At 35.3% G+C, this 15,382-nt stretch overlaps 1 protein-coding gene across 1 annotated transcript in view; it reads right to left on the bottom strand.

The window, feature by feature from the left end:
* Positions 1-15,382, bottom strand: part of ALDH1A1 (aldehyde dehydrogenase 1 family member A1) — a 52,385-nt gene that overhangs the window by 11,539 nt on the left and 25,464 nt on the right. The window contains exons 6-10 of the mRNA XM_011371261.1: positions 14,004-14,132; positions 12,546-12,659; positions 8,499-8,601; positions 6,788-6,972; positions 1,092-1,256 (exon numbers count right to left, since the gene is read on the bottom strand). Coding sequence (XP_011369563.1) covers positions 1,092-1,256; positions 6,788-6,972; positions 8,499-8,601; positions 12,546-12,659; positions 14,004-14,132 — 696 coding nt within the window. The remainder of the gene's footprint in view (positions 1-1,091; positions 1,257-6,787; positions 6,973-8,498; positions 8,602-12,545; positions 12,660-14,003; positions 14,133-15,382) is intronic.

The following is a 15,382-nucleotide window of genomic DNA, read 5'->3' as shown; positions in this document are numbered from 1 at the left end:
TATATAACTTTATATGTAAATAAATATTAACAAGGATGCAGAGAAACTGGATTACTCATACATTGCTAATGGGAATGTGAAATCTTTTAGCCACTCTGAAAAATAGTTTGGTAGTTTCTTAAAAAACTACATTTACCATATGACCCTTGGTAAATTGTACTCCTGGGCATTCATCACAGAGAAATGAAGACATACATTCATACAAAAAACTGTACACCAATGTTTATAGCAGCGTTATTCATAGAAACCCCAAACTGGAAACAACCCAAAAGTTCTTCCATGGATGAATTGTTAAACTGTGGTACATCCATACTATGGACTACTATTCAGTCATAAAAAGGAACAGACTATCCTTACATGCAACATCCCAGGTAAATCTATGAAGAATTATGTTGAGTGAAAAAAAGCCAGTCCCAAAAGACTACATGAAGTATGATTTCATTTATTTAACATTCTTAAAATGATAAAATTATAGAAATGGAGAACAGATTCATGGTTAGGGGAAAGCCAAAGTGGGGTGGGAGGGATCTGGCTATTAAAGGGAAACATAAAGGATTTCATGGGGTGATACAATGTTCTGTTTTGACTGTATCATACTTGCTGTGATACTATGGTTGTATAAGACGTTATCTTGGAAGGAAAGTGGTTAAAGAGTGTATGGGGTTTTTCTATATTATTTCTTACAACAACAACTAAGTCTACAATTATCTCAAAATAAAAAAAATTAATTAAAAAAACTGCATATCATTTTATTCTTTTCCAATTATTTTCAAATACATATTTCCAAAGGAAAAAAAGCACATTGGAGATACGATTTTTTTTTTCTATTACATTAAATCTGTGAAGGAAACGCATAGAAATTGTTAAACATCCTGGTCTGTGTTTGGCTGGATATTCTTGGCCTGCCCAATGAATTCCTTACTATTTTTAGTCTTGATCACAACTTTAAACCTTTATCAATAACAGAAACGAAGAGTAACATTTACTGTGAAAAATGTACAAAGAGCTGAGAATTTTAAAGGGACACTTTGTGTACACACATTCAGATAAAATATGCAACAAAGAAAACAGAACAGAATGAAACCATTTACCTCCTCTTTTGCAATGCGCATCTCATCTGTAACGTTAGAGAAAACCGTGGGCTGGATAAAGTAGCCTTTATTACCCCATGGACCGCCACCACATTCCAATTTGGCTCCTTCTTTCTTCCCACTCTCAATGAGTTCAAGTATTTTTTCATACTGTTCCTTATCAATCTATTTGAAAAGTGCCACATGAAAAAGGGAAAAAAAATCAGCAACTTGTAAAGATAATACATTGCCTGGCCTGTTAATAAGAGCTTCAGAATGCTAGAATATTGTGATTAAGTCGAATTCTCAATCAAAACAGCTGATGGAGGCTCAGATTCATTCTTTAGGTATATTTTATTTTCATGACTTTAATGGAAAGAAAACTTGAAGATAGAGATTTGTATTCAGTAATTGTTTTACAGTTATGTAAGAAAAACATATTGGCACTGCAAATGCATGTAAATCTTTTCACATGACTGTCACTTATTTGCACTGGAAGAAATGCTTATTAATAATCAAACACACGTACTTGGAAACTGTAGTCCTAATGGAAATAAAAGGAGTGTTAAGAGAAAAAGAGAAGTTTGGTACTGACTTGAATTAGATACGACAGATGGAAAGCTGATACTTTGGGAATTTAGGAAGACTTCTAACTCTCCATTTGGTTCTCCTCATGCCTGATCATCTCCTCTGGCTGGGTGCATGCTGACCACAGCCCGGTCATCCTCCCCAATTTAGGTCCTTCTACGGCAGTCAGTAGGTCTGGTTTCAATTTCTGGCCCATCCTGATTGTTACTATCCTACTCCATTAAATGGGCCACATCTAAATATGTGACAAGAATTACAGAATTTAAATGGTTTGTTAAATAATATTTTTATAAGAAAAAAAATGAGTTGATAGTTTTGTTTAGGAAAACCAGGAGCATATACCTCTCCTCCACGCACTGGTATTGGAGCTACCTATTGCCTCAACTCCTATGTTGGGATGTTGAAGGGTTGGACCCAAACCACTGGTGAAGACTGTTTTGTCTTAGATGTGGCTGAGGTTAAATTTTAAAGGAAAATCTTCAGAGATCAAAGAGTTAAGGTGAGGGCCTCTTGCCAGTTTAACTTGTCTCTTCTCACTACTTAAAAGAGTTTTCTTTATTTTCTTCTTTGACTCTGCAATCTCCCCCATCTTCGAGGCCCAATAAAAGGTTGCATAAAGTTCTAACTGCACACAACCCAGCAACCATAGCCAATTAGATTAAGTGCTATTTGAAACCAGAAACCATTTTCTAAAATTTGCACAATATTCAGTGCAATATTGCTCAATGTTCCTCAGTACACAATATTTGATTGGATATTCTGAAAATATTCTTTGATTTCCAGCAAATTAAGAAAGTTGTAGTGCTGGTTTAATAAGAGGTGCTATTTAAATTACTGCATAATGTTTAATACAACCAAACTAAGAGGTGAGGTTAGGTAGCTCCGCTTGGTTAAGATATTCTACTTTGTCAGTAAATAGTCAAGGATCCACGTACCTCCCTACAAAGCTTTTCTGGCCTGTTTCAATGTATTAATCTGACAATGCCTCTAACGATTGTGATCTTTTCAGTTTTTATCTCATGATCTGTTTCCCAAGTCAGAACTTCTCCCTGCCTGTGACCAAAGTGGGTAATGGGTGACAATCAGTTCCCTGTTATGCGCTGGGGAATAGAGGCTGAAAGGATTTGTTTGTTTGTTGGAAATTTGAGATCATTAGTGAAAATTTGGATGGTTAATGAAAATTTAGATAATTATTCTAAAAAATATGAGAATTTATATTTTAGTGTCTGGCTACTGACAATGTGGTCATACAACTAGCAGCTCCAGTACTATGTTATAGCATTGTGGATGGTGGACCTTGAGACAAAGATACTTACTAAGAAGGGCTCCTGGGAGCTAACTGGGGTCAAATTAAAAAAAAAAAAAGAAAAAAAGAAAAAAGAAAAACAGTCCAGGACCCGTTTCTACACAGAGGTCTCTTATGAAAACTGCACTTCAGGAAGAAGCTTGCACTAAAATCCTGCCTCCCACACTGCACTGCTTGCCTGTATTCTGTTCCTGCTGTCTGAGCCAGTGCCTACAAAGGAGTTCTTGGAATTGTATGTCAATCAATAGGACTGAGACTTTTCCTGTGCAATTGGAGCTATGCAGCTTTAACCCAAGCATCTTTACCGACCAATCAGCAGATCCATTCTGACTAATCAGGACAGTGCCTTTTGGACCATTCAAACTGTGAGGGTTTGGAGTCCTTGTTTGCATGAGGATGGACCAATCAGGGACCAGGGGCAAGGACTTCTCTATGAGTCAGCTCCTCTCTGGCACAGAGAATACACTTTCCCTTTCCACTAAAGACAGAAGACTGCATTTCCCTAGTTGGAGCTAAAACAGAGAAATCTCAGAAAAAGTGTCACTGGAGCAGAGCAGATGGAGAAGAGCAGGCAGAGTGGAGCAGACTGGCCAGAGCAGAACAGAGCTGTCTAGCAGGGTAGGAGCCTCTCCTGAGGGCTGTCTCATCCCAGGTCTGCCTCACAGCTATGTTGTTCCACAGCTATGCTGTTTCATAATTGAGCTGTAACACTATTAAGCTGTTCCACAGCCGTGCTGTTTCACAATTGAGCTATTTTTATTGAATAAAGTTTCCTTCTTCATCGCACCCCAATTTGAGGATTTCTGTTGGCGGTGAATTGGCATCAATGGTCATCAGTAGACAGGCTCCACCCCAGAGCTACTGCATCAGAATTTACATTTTAACAAGACTATTTAAGTGCCCAGGAAAGATTGAGAACATTGCACTAGAGTTTAGGAGCAGTGACAGAAAATTTCAGTTCTACTTAGGGACATATTCAGTTTAGTCGGGATAATTTTGATTCACCATAAATATAAACTTTCTTTAGAAGATTTCGAATTGACCATATCTGAGCTTGGCCTTCTTTTTAGCCCTCAGGAACTTCTCAATAATGCTAGGATGTAGCAGGGGCTCTTTACTGTGTAATAGGCCATTAGCTCATGGGGTAGTCTACGAAATGTAATAGGGCATGACATTGCTGCAACAGTCTCAAAGTATACATTTTGATGTGTTTGAATGTGCAAATTCTTTGATCCCTGAGGGTCAATGGGTTGATAAAGATGACAGATTGAGAAATGACAGACACATCTCTCATATTATTTGGAAACCATAAAACAACGAGAGCAATAAGAGTAGCTATATGAAGTTATTGATCTGTGATGAGAATTGTCACTGTAGGTATAATTGGAAGCATGTAATTTTTATTTATTTAACAGGAATTGAGTATGTAGTATGAGCCAAGTTCATAAATACTTTTTACCGATTATCTCATCTCAATGCACGATGACCCCTCAAAATTGATATTACTGACTCTCATTTTACAGGTGAGAAAATAGAGCCTCAGGGAGGTTAGATTGTAAATCCAGCTTCTAACTCAAGTCCATCTCTCCACACAAGGACAAGGTGTAACACTGCCGATGATGTTAGCACATTTTATGTGGCTATCATCAATTCTTTGTCAAATAAAAATACTGATTTTTTCCAAGTTTTTAAGTAAATGCACATTTTGTCTATGAAATAAATTGGAAAAGCACTTTACTAATGAAGAATTTATGATATATATGTATGCTAAAGCTTAGTGAATAAAGTGTCTCTTTCTATAAGCTTTCTTATAGCAGATGAGTATTTTTAAGGGTAAAGAAGCCCCAAGGGCTTTTCAGTCTTTTACTTCTCAAAGTCCCAACGTATCTACTTATTATACTTATTTGGTGCAACCTGTGATAAAATCTATTCACTTACAGAGATTAAAGTTTTGTTAAGCAGTAAGATCACTGGATTGTTTACTTAAGAATCCTATGAATAGGAATTTTCTTAAAGTCTATTTTAATTTCCTTTTCTTAGAAATAATAAAGTGTTCTAGCTCAATTTTTTCAGCCTCGGATTGAACTGTGCAGATACCTAACAAGAGAAAAGTATTGCCCAACAATATTTAATGTTAAATATCTTAGATATTCTCTTCCTTCCCCTTTCCTCCCTTCTCCTTCCTTTCCCTTCCCTCTCCTCCTTTCCCATCTCTTTGTCTGTCTGTCTGTCTACCTACCAGTACATCATACAGGAAATAGGAAAAGTGCTTTACTTTTACATTAATAAATATATAGCTATTAAGAGAGAGAAATAACCACAACTAAAAACTTAGAATCCTTTTTTTTTTTAGAATGGGTGACCGAGTCAAATTGAATTTAACATATGTCTTGCTAGCTAATTGAAAAGTTTGCAAATATGATCAAAATTAGCGACTATTTCTATGTACTCATTAACTTGAAGATAAATACAAAGTATAATGGGATAAAGCCAAACAACTTATTATGGTATGTATTTTAGGGATTTCATGTGTGAATATTTGGCATTGCCTAAATCCCAAGATTTTCCTAATTGGATATTTTGAATGAGAATGACACTACAAGACAGCCTCTTAACTTGTCACAACTGTAAACTCCATGAGGTCAGGTAGCATAACCTTCTAGTTTTGCTTGGCATTGCCAGGTACCCATCCCAGGGTTTAGCTGATAGTAACATTCAATAAATTTTGGTTAATCAAATTTATTTTTGACTTAGTGAATAAATCAAGAATAGTATTTGTTCCAAATCAACAGTGTGGAACAGCGATAATTTTTATTGTGGAGGAATAAAGGCTCTAAGTTTATTGTGTAGACTCTAGAGCAGGATTTCTCAATAGCGCCCCTTTTGGTATTTTGCACCAGATAAATCATTGTGGGGTTCCCCTGTGCAATTTTAAGATGATCAGTAACATCTCTGGCTTCTACTCACTAGATACCAGTGGGTAGATACTACTGGCGGTTCTACCAGTAGAACTACCCCTCTCTCCAAGTCGTGACAGCTAAAAATTTCTCAAACATTGCAAATTGAGGGCAAAATTGTCCCCAGCTGAGAACCACTGCTCTAGAGCAAGATCCCAAAGGGCAAGAGGAGATTTAGAACCAAAGGTTCAGGAGCTTCCATAACAGACAATACACGGAGAACTGGGCAAGGAAGAGTGAAAGAGGACCTTTGAATAAAAGAGAAAGAGAAACACTCTTATTGAAAATAGTTCTATGTAGACAGAAGAAAATGGGAATCTGAGGAGAGTAATTGGTCTGTAACAACTAAAATGAGAAGTTTGCCACAAACTCAGGAACATCAGACCTTTTAGGACACATCATCAGTAGAAGATCAGAGTAACTAAAGACATTGGGGAGAGTTTAGAGGCATGCTAGGTGCCTCTCTCTGTGGTTTGGAAGCTGAGACAAAGAATGGATTCCAAGAAAGAAATAAATGATAGACTTGTATAAAAATTTACAAGTACATAGAGAACTCACTGTATATGGGAATCAAGAGGCATGCAGATTGAAGGAAACTATAAATTTACATCATTTGTTATTTTTCCTCTTTAATTCCTAACATGAGTCACAAGCTGTTCTTAGACATAAAAACTAGGCAATACAAGAACAGGATGATTTTTTTACTGTTCGGAGTTAGATTAATTACTTTTTTAAATCACTGATATAGTATCACCACCCAGGAAGACGCATACATGGGAAGTAATCTTATTTAATGAAAACTAGGCCTAAAGAGAACGCTTTATTCTTGTCCCCTGAGAAGTCTATTCCTTCTATTGTATACCTACCTGAGGGCCTTGATTGACTCCTGGGGTCAGAGGGTTTCCAAGAACATACTTTTTAGCCCGCTCGACACTCCTTCGAACAAACTCATCGTAGATTGATTCTTCCACAAAAAGCCGGGATGCAGCTATACAACATTGGCCCTGGTGGTAGAATACCCCAATGTGTGCAAACTCAACGGCATTGTCCACTACAAAGAAGACATCCACATTAAAGAAGAAATAGTTCCTTAAGATTATATACATATCACAGAGGCAATATGGTGTTACAGAAAAATCATGAGTTGTGTAGTCAGACATCGATTCAATATATTCTACCTCTTATCAGCCAGGTGACAAATTAACCTTTCTGATCCTTTATTTGCAATGGAAATAGCAGCAACAAATAGAATCTAAATAAATGTGGTTATTATTACAAGTTTTAACATGGACATTACTAAAAATGTGAAAAGTGTCATAATATCAAATGTCACTACAAAAGGTTTTTATAAATATCTTTGTTTATAATTAGGTGACATCAGGCCTCGGGTTTTAACTAAATGACAAAGAAAATATAAAATATCCATCGTATTAAATAACTTCAACACATTCTTAGATACCTTGAAAACTGGTATTTCTGAAAAAAGAAAGAAGAAAACTAATATTCAGAATCGATCCCCACTTTACACCTGTTCTAGAAGAATTTTTTCAACTCTATCTAAACTATACCACATTATTTCATGTGTGCTTATAAACTCTTCTCATCTATGTATTTGAGTTGGTAGAATGGGCCTTAAAAGGAAGAAATAGTTTGTTCATTAGTAGATCCTAAACACATAGAAGAAAGTTTTCTCTGCATTTTAATTATTTAAATGCTGAAGAGTTAATTCAACATTGTAGCAGTTGGGCATTGTTACTTTTTTCTTGTGAATTAACCACATCTGCTTAAGTTTTAGTGCAGGCAGTTTATGGAAAGGTTTGGTAAAATCGGGAATCCTGTCATGTTTATAGACCATATAATAAGGTAAGGTGATCTAAAAGTTTCAGTTAAGATCACAATACAACATAGGCCAGTTCCATTAGCCATTTGTGTTTAAAGCCTCAGACCAATAACACAGCTGTTAAAGAGTTAGATGAGTATTTGAGCAACTATTTCTGTTAATTGATTCTCATTTAGGAAATAATTGTGGGATTCTACTTGATATTTTATAGTGGAGTCACATTATAACTATAGATTTAGTATATGTTAATTCAACTACACTTGCTAGAAGAAAAAAATTACTTAAATAGTATTATTTTCTTCTGGCCATGTCAAATAAAATGAGTATATGACCCAAAATGAAGAGAAATGATGAATGTGAAATTTACTTTGATTCCATTTGGTCTCAGTCCAATATGTCTGAGGGTATCTCACTCTTCTTAATGGGATGCTACTACTTAAAGCTATGGAATTAGAAATATATATTATGGCCCCTAAATGTAAAACAGTTAGTTTATCTAGAGTTCAGCTGGGAAAATAGAAATCTATTCCAAACCAGGAAGAAATAGTGTCTGTGTTAGACTTAGCTAGATGTTATAACTGTAGGACATTTTAAAAGATTTTTAAGAGTAATATTCGACTCTGATTAATGCCTTACACCTTGACATGAGAAGCAACCCCTCTTGTAAACTTCGAGTTCACTGTATGGCATTACAAAAAGGATGAAAAGTAAAAGGTAAAAGAGTGATTTCTACTCACAGTCTGCGTCAGCAAACACAATGCAAGGGCTCTTTCCACCGAGCTCCAGGGTCACCCTCTTCAGATTGCTTTTCCCAGCAGCTTCTTTGATTATTTTGCCAACCTACAATGGAGCATTACAAAATAGGTTTAACCTGCTTTCGTGAAGGCAGGTTTATTTAGCATTTTAAATTTATATGAAGTTTGTGCCATAGCTAAGTTTCATACGAGAGAACCTTAAATGGCATTTTTTAAGATCTAATACCTCTTCTGTCCAAACATAATCATATGGTGAATCAGAAAAATGCTCATGAGAACAGAGATATAGAATACAGAAGCTGATCTTGATGTATATGGCTAGAAAGTTATTTTTTTCATTTTAAGCAGACCATTATCTTTCTACTGATCAATTTGACATATCTGGCTCCAACTATAACTTATCTATTTGACTCTTCATCACTCTATAAAATCCAGAAAAACTCTATCCAAACTGGCATATTTGCCACTCCCTGAACATTAGCTTCCTCATTAGACACCCATCTGACCTGGCCCTACCCTTCCTTGGGGTCCAGCTCATATCTTAGCTTCTCTTTGAATTCTTCTCTGATGGCTCTAGAACACGACCATTTCTTCTTCTGATCGCTCAGGGAACCCTCATGAAGACTCTTTCAGAGCCTCCCTCAGATTGTATTATTTTATAGATATCAATTTCCCAAGCAGATGTCACCTGCCTGGTAACAGTGACAATATTCTATCACTGCATACCTTTTTCTCAGCACTATCACAGTGGGCTTAACTGTTGGGTGACCAACAAACCTCTCTCTTTTCCTCTCTCCCGCCACACCTTTGAACAGTGGAGTTAGAAGAAAGAAATTGGATCTGTGCTCCGTGCTGCTATTTCAGTTAGCTGGAATCCTACTGTTCTGATTTCTTCTTTAATGCTAGTTGCCTCTCTTCAGAGAAAGACATTGTTTTTTTGGTTTGTTTGTTTTGTTTTGTTTTTGTTTTTGTTTTCCTTTGTGGATCACTTCCCATCAAGATTATTTTCTGTAGTTTTCATTTTTCATCTCTAAAATCTGGATTGTTTTATAACTGTTATTTTTTATTAAAGTCTTAATGCACTAAAATGATCTTTGCATTTTTTAAAGAAAGATAATTTATTTTTATTCTCTGGATTTCTTTTCCTATTTGGCACCTCGGATTTAAAAAAAAAAAGTTTCTATCCAATTGAACAAAAGTAGATGTTTGCTGAATATATGTTTAAATTTTATGTGTTTACCAAACTGACTGCTATTGTGCATTACAGAGTAGAACATTAATTAATCTGCTAATGTTTTTATCTTATTTAAAGATTTTATGGGACTAAATCAAACTCTTATGGTTAATAAAAAATAAACTAGAAGTATACTTGCAGTGGGGAAATCCTGTCTGAAATTTCTCCTGTATCCCATTTTCTTTCCACAACATATTTCTTATGACCACTTTAAAAAATTGAGTTTTAAGGGCAATTAAGAATTTTCTATTTGCTAGATATTATTTCTTACTTGTCTTTTTCCCTTTGAATTCTCCAAATTCTTTCTACATTTCTTTTCTTTTCTATTTCCTTTTCCTTTTCTTAGAAAGATTTATTGGAGAAATTAATAAAGTAGATAATTTTTGTCATGGGGAAAAAAGTAAGATCAGAGGCATTTTTTTTTAAAAAGCTACAGATGTCAAAAGAACTAGTATGAAGAATGGTTAGAATTATGAATGACTAGAAAAGTTATACTTTTGCTTAGTGACGGTTCAAGTAGCAAATAACAGGTTTGCTTGAGTTTTTCCCAAAGTCTAGCTAAAACCAAACAAGGAAACATCAAGTTTTGTCCTATAATTTTATTCCCTTGATTGGAAAAAAGTAAAGGTTTATCGCTTTTCCCAAAGAGGTCTGCAATGAAGAAAAGAAAGGAACTATTAAGATTATGGTAAACAGTATATGCCCACATTGTGCAGGATATAATAAGTTACAACACTTATTACAGTATCTAACCGACATTGTGCAGGATATAATAAGTTACAACACTTTCATGAGCATCTGCTACTTCTGCAAATGCCCATGAAAGTGTTGTAACTTATTATATCCTGCACAATGTGGGTTAGATATTGTTTTAAATGAATCTCATGGGACATAAAATTCATACCTTGCCAGAAGCACTTTTAGAACGGGGTTCATTGCTACAATGACCAGAAGAAATGTAGTTTGCTTCTTTATGACATTTGGCAAGTCCTTACTAACTGCCAAGTAACAAAACTGAAGCTAAAAGAGAACTCAGAAAGATTGATTTTTCTGTGAGGCTTATAAAATTATCTTAGTCACTCTTAATTTTTTAACACTTATTTAGAAGTATTAGTGTACTAGTTTCTGAAGATAACAATGAATAAGGATAATTAACTTTTAGAATACACACTGCTTACGAGGGTAGAGTCAGAATTTGAACCTAGATGCTTCCTAGTCCTCTAATCTGAAGGTTTCTTTGTTGGTAGGTAAAATGCCTCCAGAATGCTTTAGGGGCTCAGGGATGAGCCAAGAATAACAGGAAGTGATACTGGAGATGGGATCAGGGAACAGTATAGCCTGTGGCCCAGATGAACTGAAGAAATGAGTAGGCATGAGATCTAGAGCTGGTAATGTACATGAAGTCCCTGTTGGGGAAGGTCTAGAATACTAGGCTGAGGAATTTGTGTCTTCTGGTCTTTACCTAATCTGCTATGATTTCAACCTGTGACTTCACCATTTTTAATTTATTGCCATGTCTTGAACATTCTCAATAGTTTTGTCCACAGACTCCTGAGTCAGGATTGGCTTTCTCCCAGCTCGATTAGGGGTTTGCACAATGCAAACATTTTTTTCTCCCTATATATGAAAAAACAATAAAAAGTATACACTCATTTACCTAGTTTAAAAAGATAAAAATAAAATTTGTTTTTCCATTATTTTAGTTCTCTATGTAAATTTCTTTTTTTTAATTGGAGTGGCTAATTAGGAGTATAAAGTAATCCACTTAGTCTTTCCTCACTATCTAGAATGTTCTTCTTGCTTCTCAATCTCTGGGGAGTTTGAAAAGTAACCATTCTTCAAAACCCAGAGCAAGTTCTAGCACCCATTTCGACATCATTATTCCCTCCTGTGAACTCCCAGCACTTCGTACACATCTTAGTATCTTATCACATCCTGCTTTGTTTCTTATTTGTGTCAGCAGCTTTACAAGAAAGGGTTATTCTCACTCTTCATCCTCTGTACTATATACCTGTAAGAGGCATGCATTATATTTTGCCTTATATATCTAACAATGTCATATAATCTAAAAAAATGACTCAAGAGGTATTTTTTGTTTTTGTTTTGTTTTTGCTTAGTACAGTATGATTTCATCACTTGCTTTTGTTTGCAATAAAAAATCATTTCAATAGGTAGGAATCCATTCTCCCAAATTCTGCCTTCCAGACTGCTCCCCTTTTCTCTTCCTTATGCCTGTCCTCACAATGCCCATGGCTGAGGCCCTGTTCTTTAACCTTCTAGGAAGCTCAGCTAGAGCCAGAGAGGCAGAAAAGTTAGGCAGGACCAGCAGTAACATCCAAGGAAGATGAACGGATAACTTCTTTTCAGAACGTTCAGGGAAGAGAGAGCCCCAAATAAGGAGCTGCTGACGGTGAGGCTCTGCTATTTAAGTTTTATAATCTACAGGTTAAAATTACATTCATTCACGCAAATCGTTATAGCCTAATTTATATTTTCTATCATAAACTGTACTAATCATATGACAAGTTCTAATTGGTCATATTTCTCATTAGGGAAAGTAATAAACACACTGAAAACAATTTACATCAGTCATTCTGAGTTGGTAATAGGTATTTCATTTCATCTCAATTACATCTGCTTATATTCTATAAACATGCTTGAACTAGGACGAGGAACTAATCATTAAAAAAAACTTTTGTTTTAAGAACATGTCAGCTTAAAAACAGTTACATAAACCATGCTTCTGACAGCTGGAAATGCAGACATTCTTCACTACCAGCCTGAGTAAATGTTACCTCTGTAGATCCTGTGAAGGCCACTTTGTCTATGTCCATGTGAGAAGAAATGGCTGCCCCTGCAGTAGGCCCATAGCCAGGCACGATATTCACTACTCCAGGAGGAAATCCTGCCTAAAAGACACAAAGTAAAAAAGTTTTGACAGAATGGAGAATTTATTTCTATTAAAAAAAGAAGGGAGTATGGGATCAAAGCTGTCGCTTTTGCTAACCTTATGAGTTGCTCTACCAAAAAAATTCATTATCATCATCATCATCATCATCATCATCATCATCATCATCATCAAATTTCATTGGTTAGCTCACGTAAAATGACCTCAAGGGTTGCACTGTTGAGGGACCATTTCTCCTCAGGAAAGTCCATACGTGACTTTTGTGGATCAATGCTCCAATGATGGCTTTCTCAAATTTTTTAATAGTAACTCAGAACGATAGTATGCATAAAAGCATTTAGTAAATTCTCACACAGAAAGACAGCAATGTGCTTCTTATCCCATCAGCAAAAATAAGAAGCTAAAGAGACTCCACATTTTAGTTTCTACCTGTTGACAGTTAAAGGTATACTAACTGGGTTGCAAATTCCCATTGGTATGATTTAATAAAAGGTTAATCATTCATTCATGGTTAAGCTTCACTGATTGATTTCTTTCCTAGTTAAAGAGTTATCAGGTAGGAAACTGTGACAATTGATGTAGGCACATTAAAATTTCATGTTATTTGCATCAAAATGCCTCATTTTGACATCTCTTTTTTTTCCCAGTGACTAAAGCTTGTTTTTAAAGTTTTTTTTTTTTCAATATTTAATTTTTAACTTTAATTTGGTAAAGTATTGGCAAGATATGAAGAAAGAAGGACAATAAATTATTTACAAGAAAAACGATGTTAACATAATCTGGATAGCTGATGAAATTAAATTTCATGTGCTCTTTTGCTAGTTTTTGAGCATAAAGGTAAAATGCAGAGGAAACCATAACATAAGAGAATTTTGACATATCCCTTCATGGGTAGATGTGCTTAAAAATAATGTGGCTCAATAGTACAAGCAAGCATACTGGCACAGAGGCCTCCAATCTTTGAATAGAGTAGCTGAAGCAAATTTTCAGAACCTTCCAGTCATTAGTGGCAGTTATAAAACAACTTACGTTCCAACATTTGAAAGAAAGCTATCAATTTTAACATGAATTTGCATTTGTGAGAATTGGAGTAAAAAAACAAAGAAGTGATGGTAAGGTGAATGTTTAACATGAAGCCTTTGAGTCTGGCTTCCTGTCTCCATTTGGGCAGAAGTTCTTTTGGGTTGTCTACCAGAGATTCCAGCTGGCAGCCATACTAAATGTGTCTGCACCACTGGACTGAAACCAATGGCAGATAATGTAGTTTACAATAGCACCAAATGAGGTCTTCCTATTATAAATCAGGACTCCTGCATTTGGTGCATTTTTTGATTTAGAAACTTACCTCTTTTATTAAAGATGCCATATGAAGAGCAGTGAGAGGAGTTTGCTCTGCTGGTTTGACCACCACTGTGTTTCCGGTGCTAAGGGCAGGCCCTATCTTCCAAATGAACATCACCAACGGGAAATTCCACTAGAAAGCAGTAGATAACAATAGAGTCTTTGTATTGTCAAAAGCCACATTCACTAACCTAAATTCTACATTATACACTCCTTGTAGGTGTTAAATAATAATTGTAGTAGTTTTCTTTAATTATCTGGTATATGCTAAAACATCTTATAAATGCTAAGAAGATCCAAATAAACTAGATACAGGAGAGGAGCAGAGTGAGCTACTGCATTTTATCAAGCACTGTTATTTTGAGCTCTTTTTCTATCGAGAGAAAAAAAATCACTGCATGGTTTGAAAATCAAGCCTTATTATTTAACATACATATATTATCTTGTAACTGTTTAAAAAGTGTGATTATTCCTCCCTTTGTATATATCATCTCATTACTATTTACCCAATAAAAGTATTTAGTAGTATTTATTTCTAAGACAAATACCTTGCTAAAGACAAAGAAGTCTAGGGTCTGAAGGCTGAGAGCTTGGTTCAAATCTCAGCTCAACCACAGACCAGCTATGTGGACTCAGATAAGTTACATGCTTTCTGTGAATGATGCCATCATTTGCGAGTGCTAATATAAGTCTTCTGTTCCTCAGAAGTTTGTCCTGAGGATTCATGGAAAAAGTGGGCCAAATGCTTAACATAGTGACTGGTTCATCATAGACATGCAGTAAGTATTAATTATTATTAATATTCAAAATTGTGTAGTTTTTATGGATTTTATTAATATTTTTGAATTAATGAGAAATTTCATTCAAAATATTGATATGTATACACTTTAATCTTGTTGAAACAGAAGATAAGTCATTGCCACTTCCTCATCTAAGAATTTGGAACACATTATCATCTTTTTATTTGGTCTTTTTGAATATTTCAGTTAAATTGAAATTGTTTAAATAGTTTCTATTTGTTAAGCCAAAAAGAAAATCTTCATGATTCTGCTTAAAATACTACCTTCTTTAAGAGGAATTTGAAGTATCAAAGCCTGTTATCTAAAGTGAGAATCTATTCCATCAGTACTCCAATAGTTCCTTCCATTTGAATTAAAACATCTCATTCAAGATTTGAAACTCTGGTTGCTACTATTCTCCATGATGAGAAGTCCCAGCGAGGAGATAAAAATGTTGGAGCATGGTAGACCATACTATATTTCACTAAAATGGTGACCCGCAGCAGATGTGCCAGCAATGACCACTTTTCTATAAAATGACCACTTTTCTGTAAAGTATGAGACTTAAAAAGAGTATATGATACAGCATTTTAAAAACAAACAA

Source organism: Pteropus vampyrus, unplaced genomic scaffold, assembly GCF_000151845.1.
Source record: "Pteropus vampyrus isolate Shadow unplaced genomic scaffold, Pvam_2.0 Scaffold186, whole genome shotgun sequence".
In the NCBI taxonomy this organism is placed as follows: Eukaryota; Metazoa; Chordata; class Mammalia; order Chiroptera; family Pteropodidae; genus Pteropus; species Pteropus vampyrus.
Note: the sequence above shows the minus strand (reverse complement) of the source record. Positions and strands in the feature narration are given on the sequence as shown.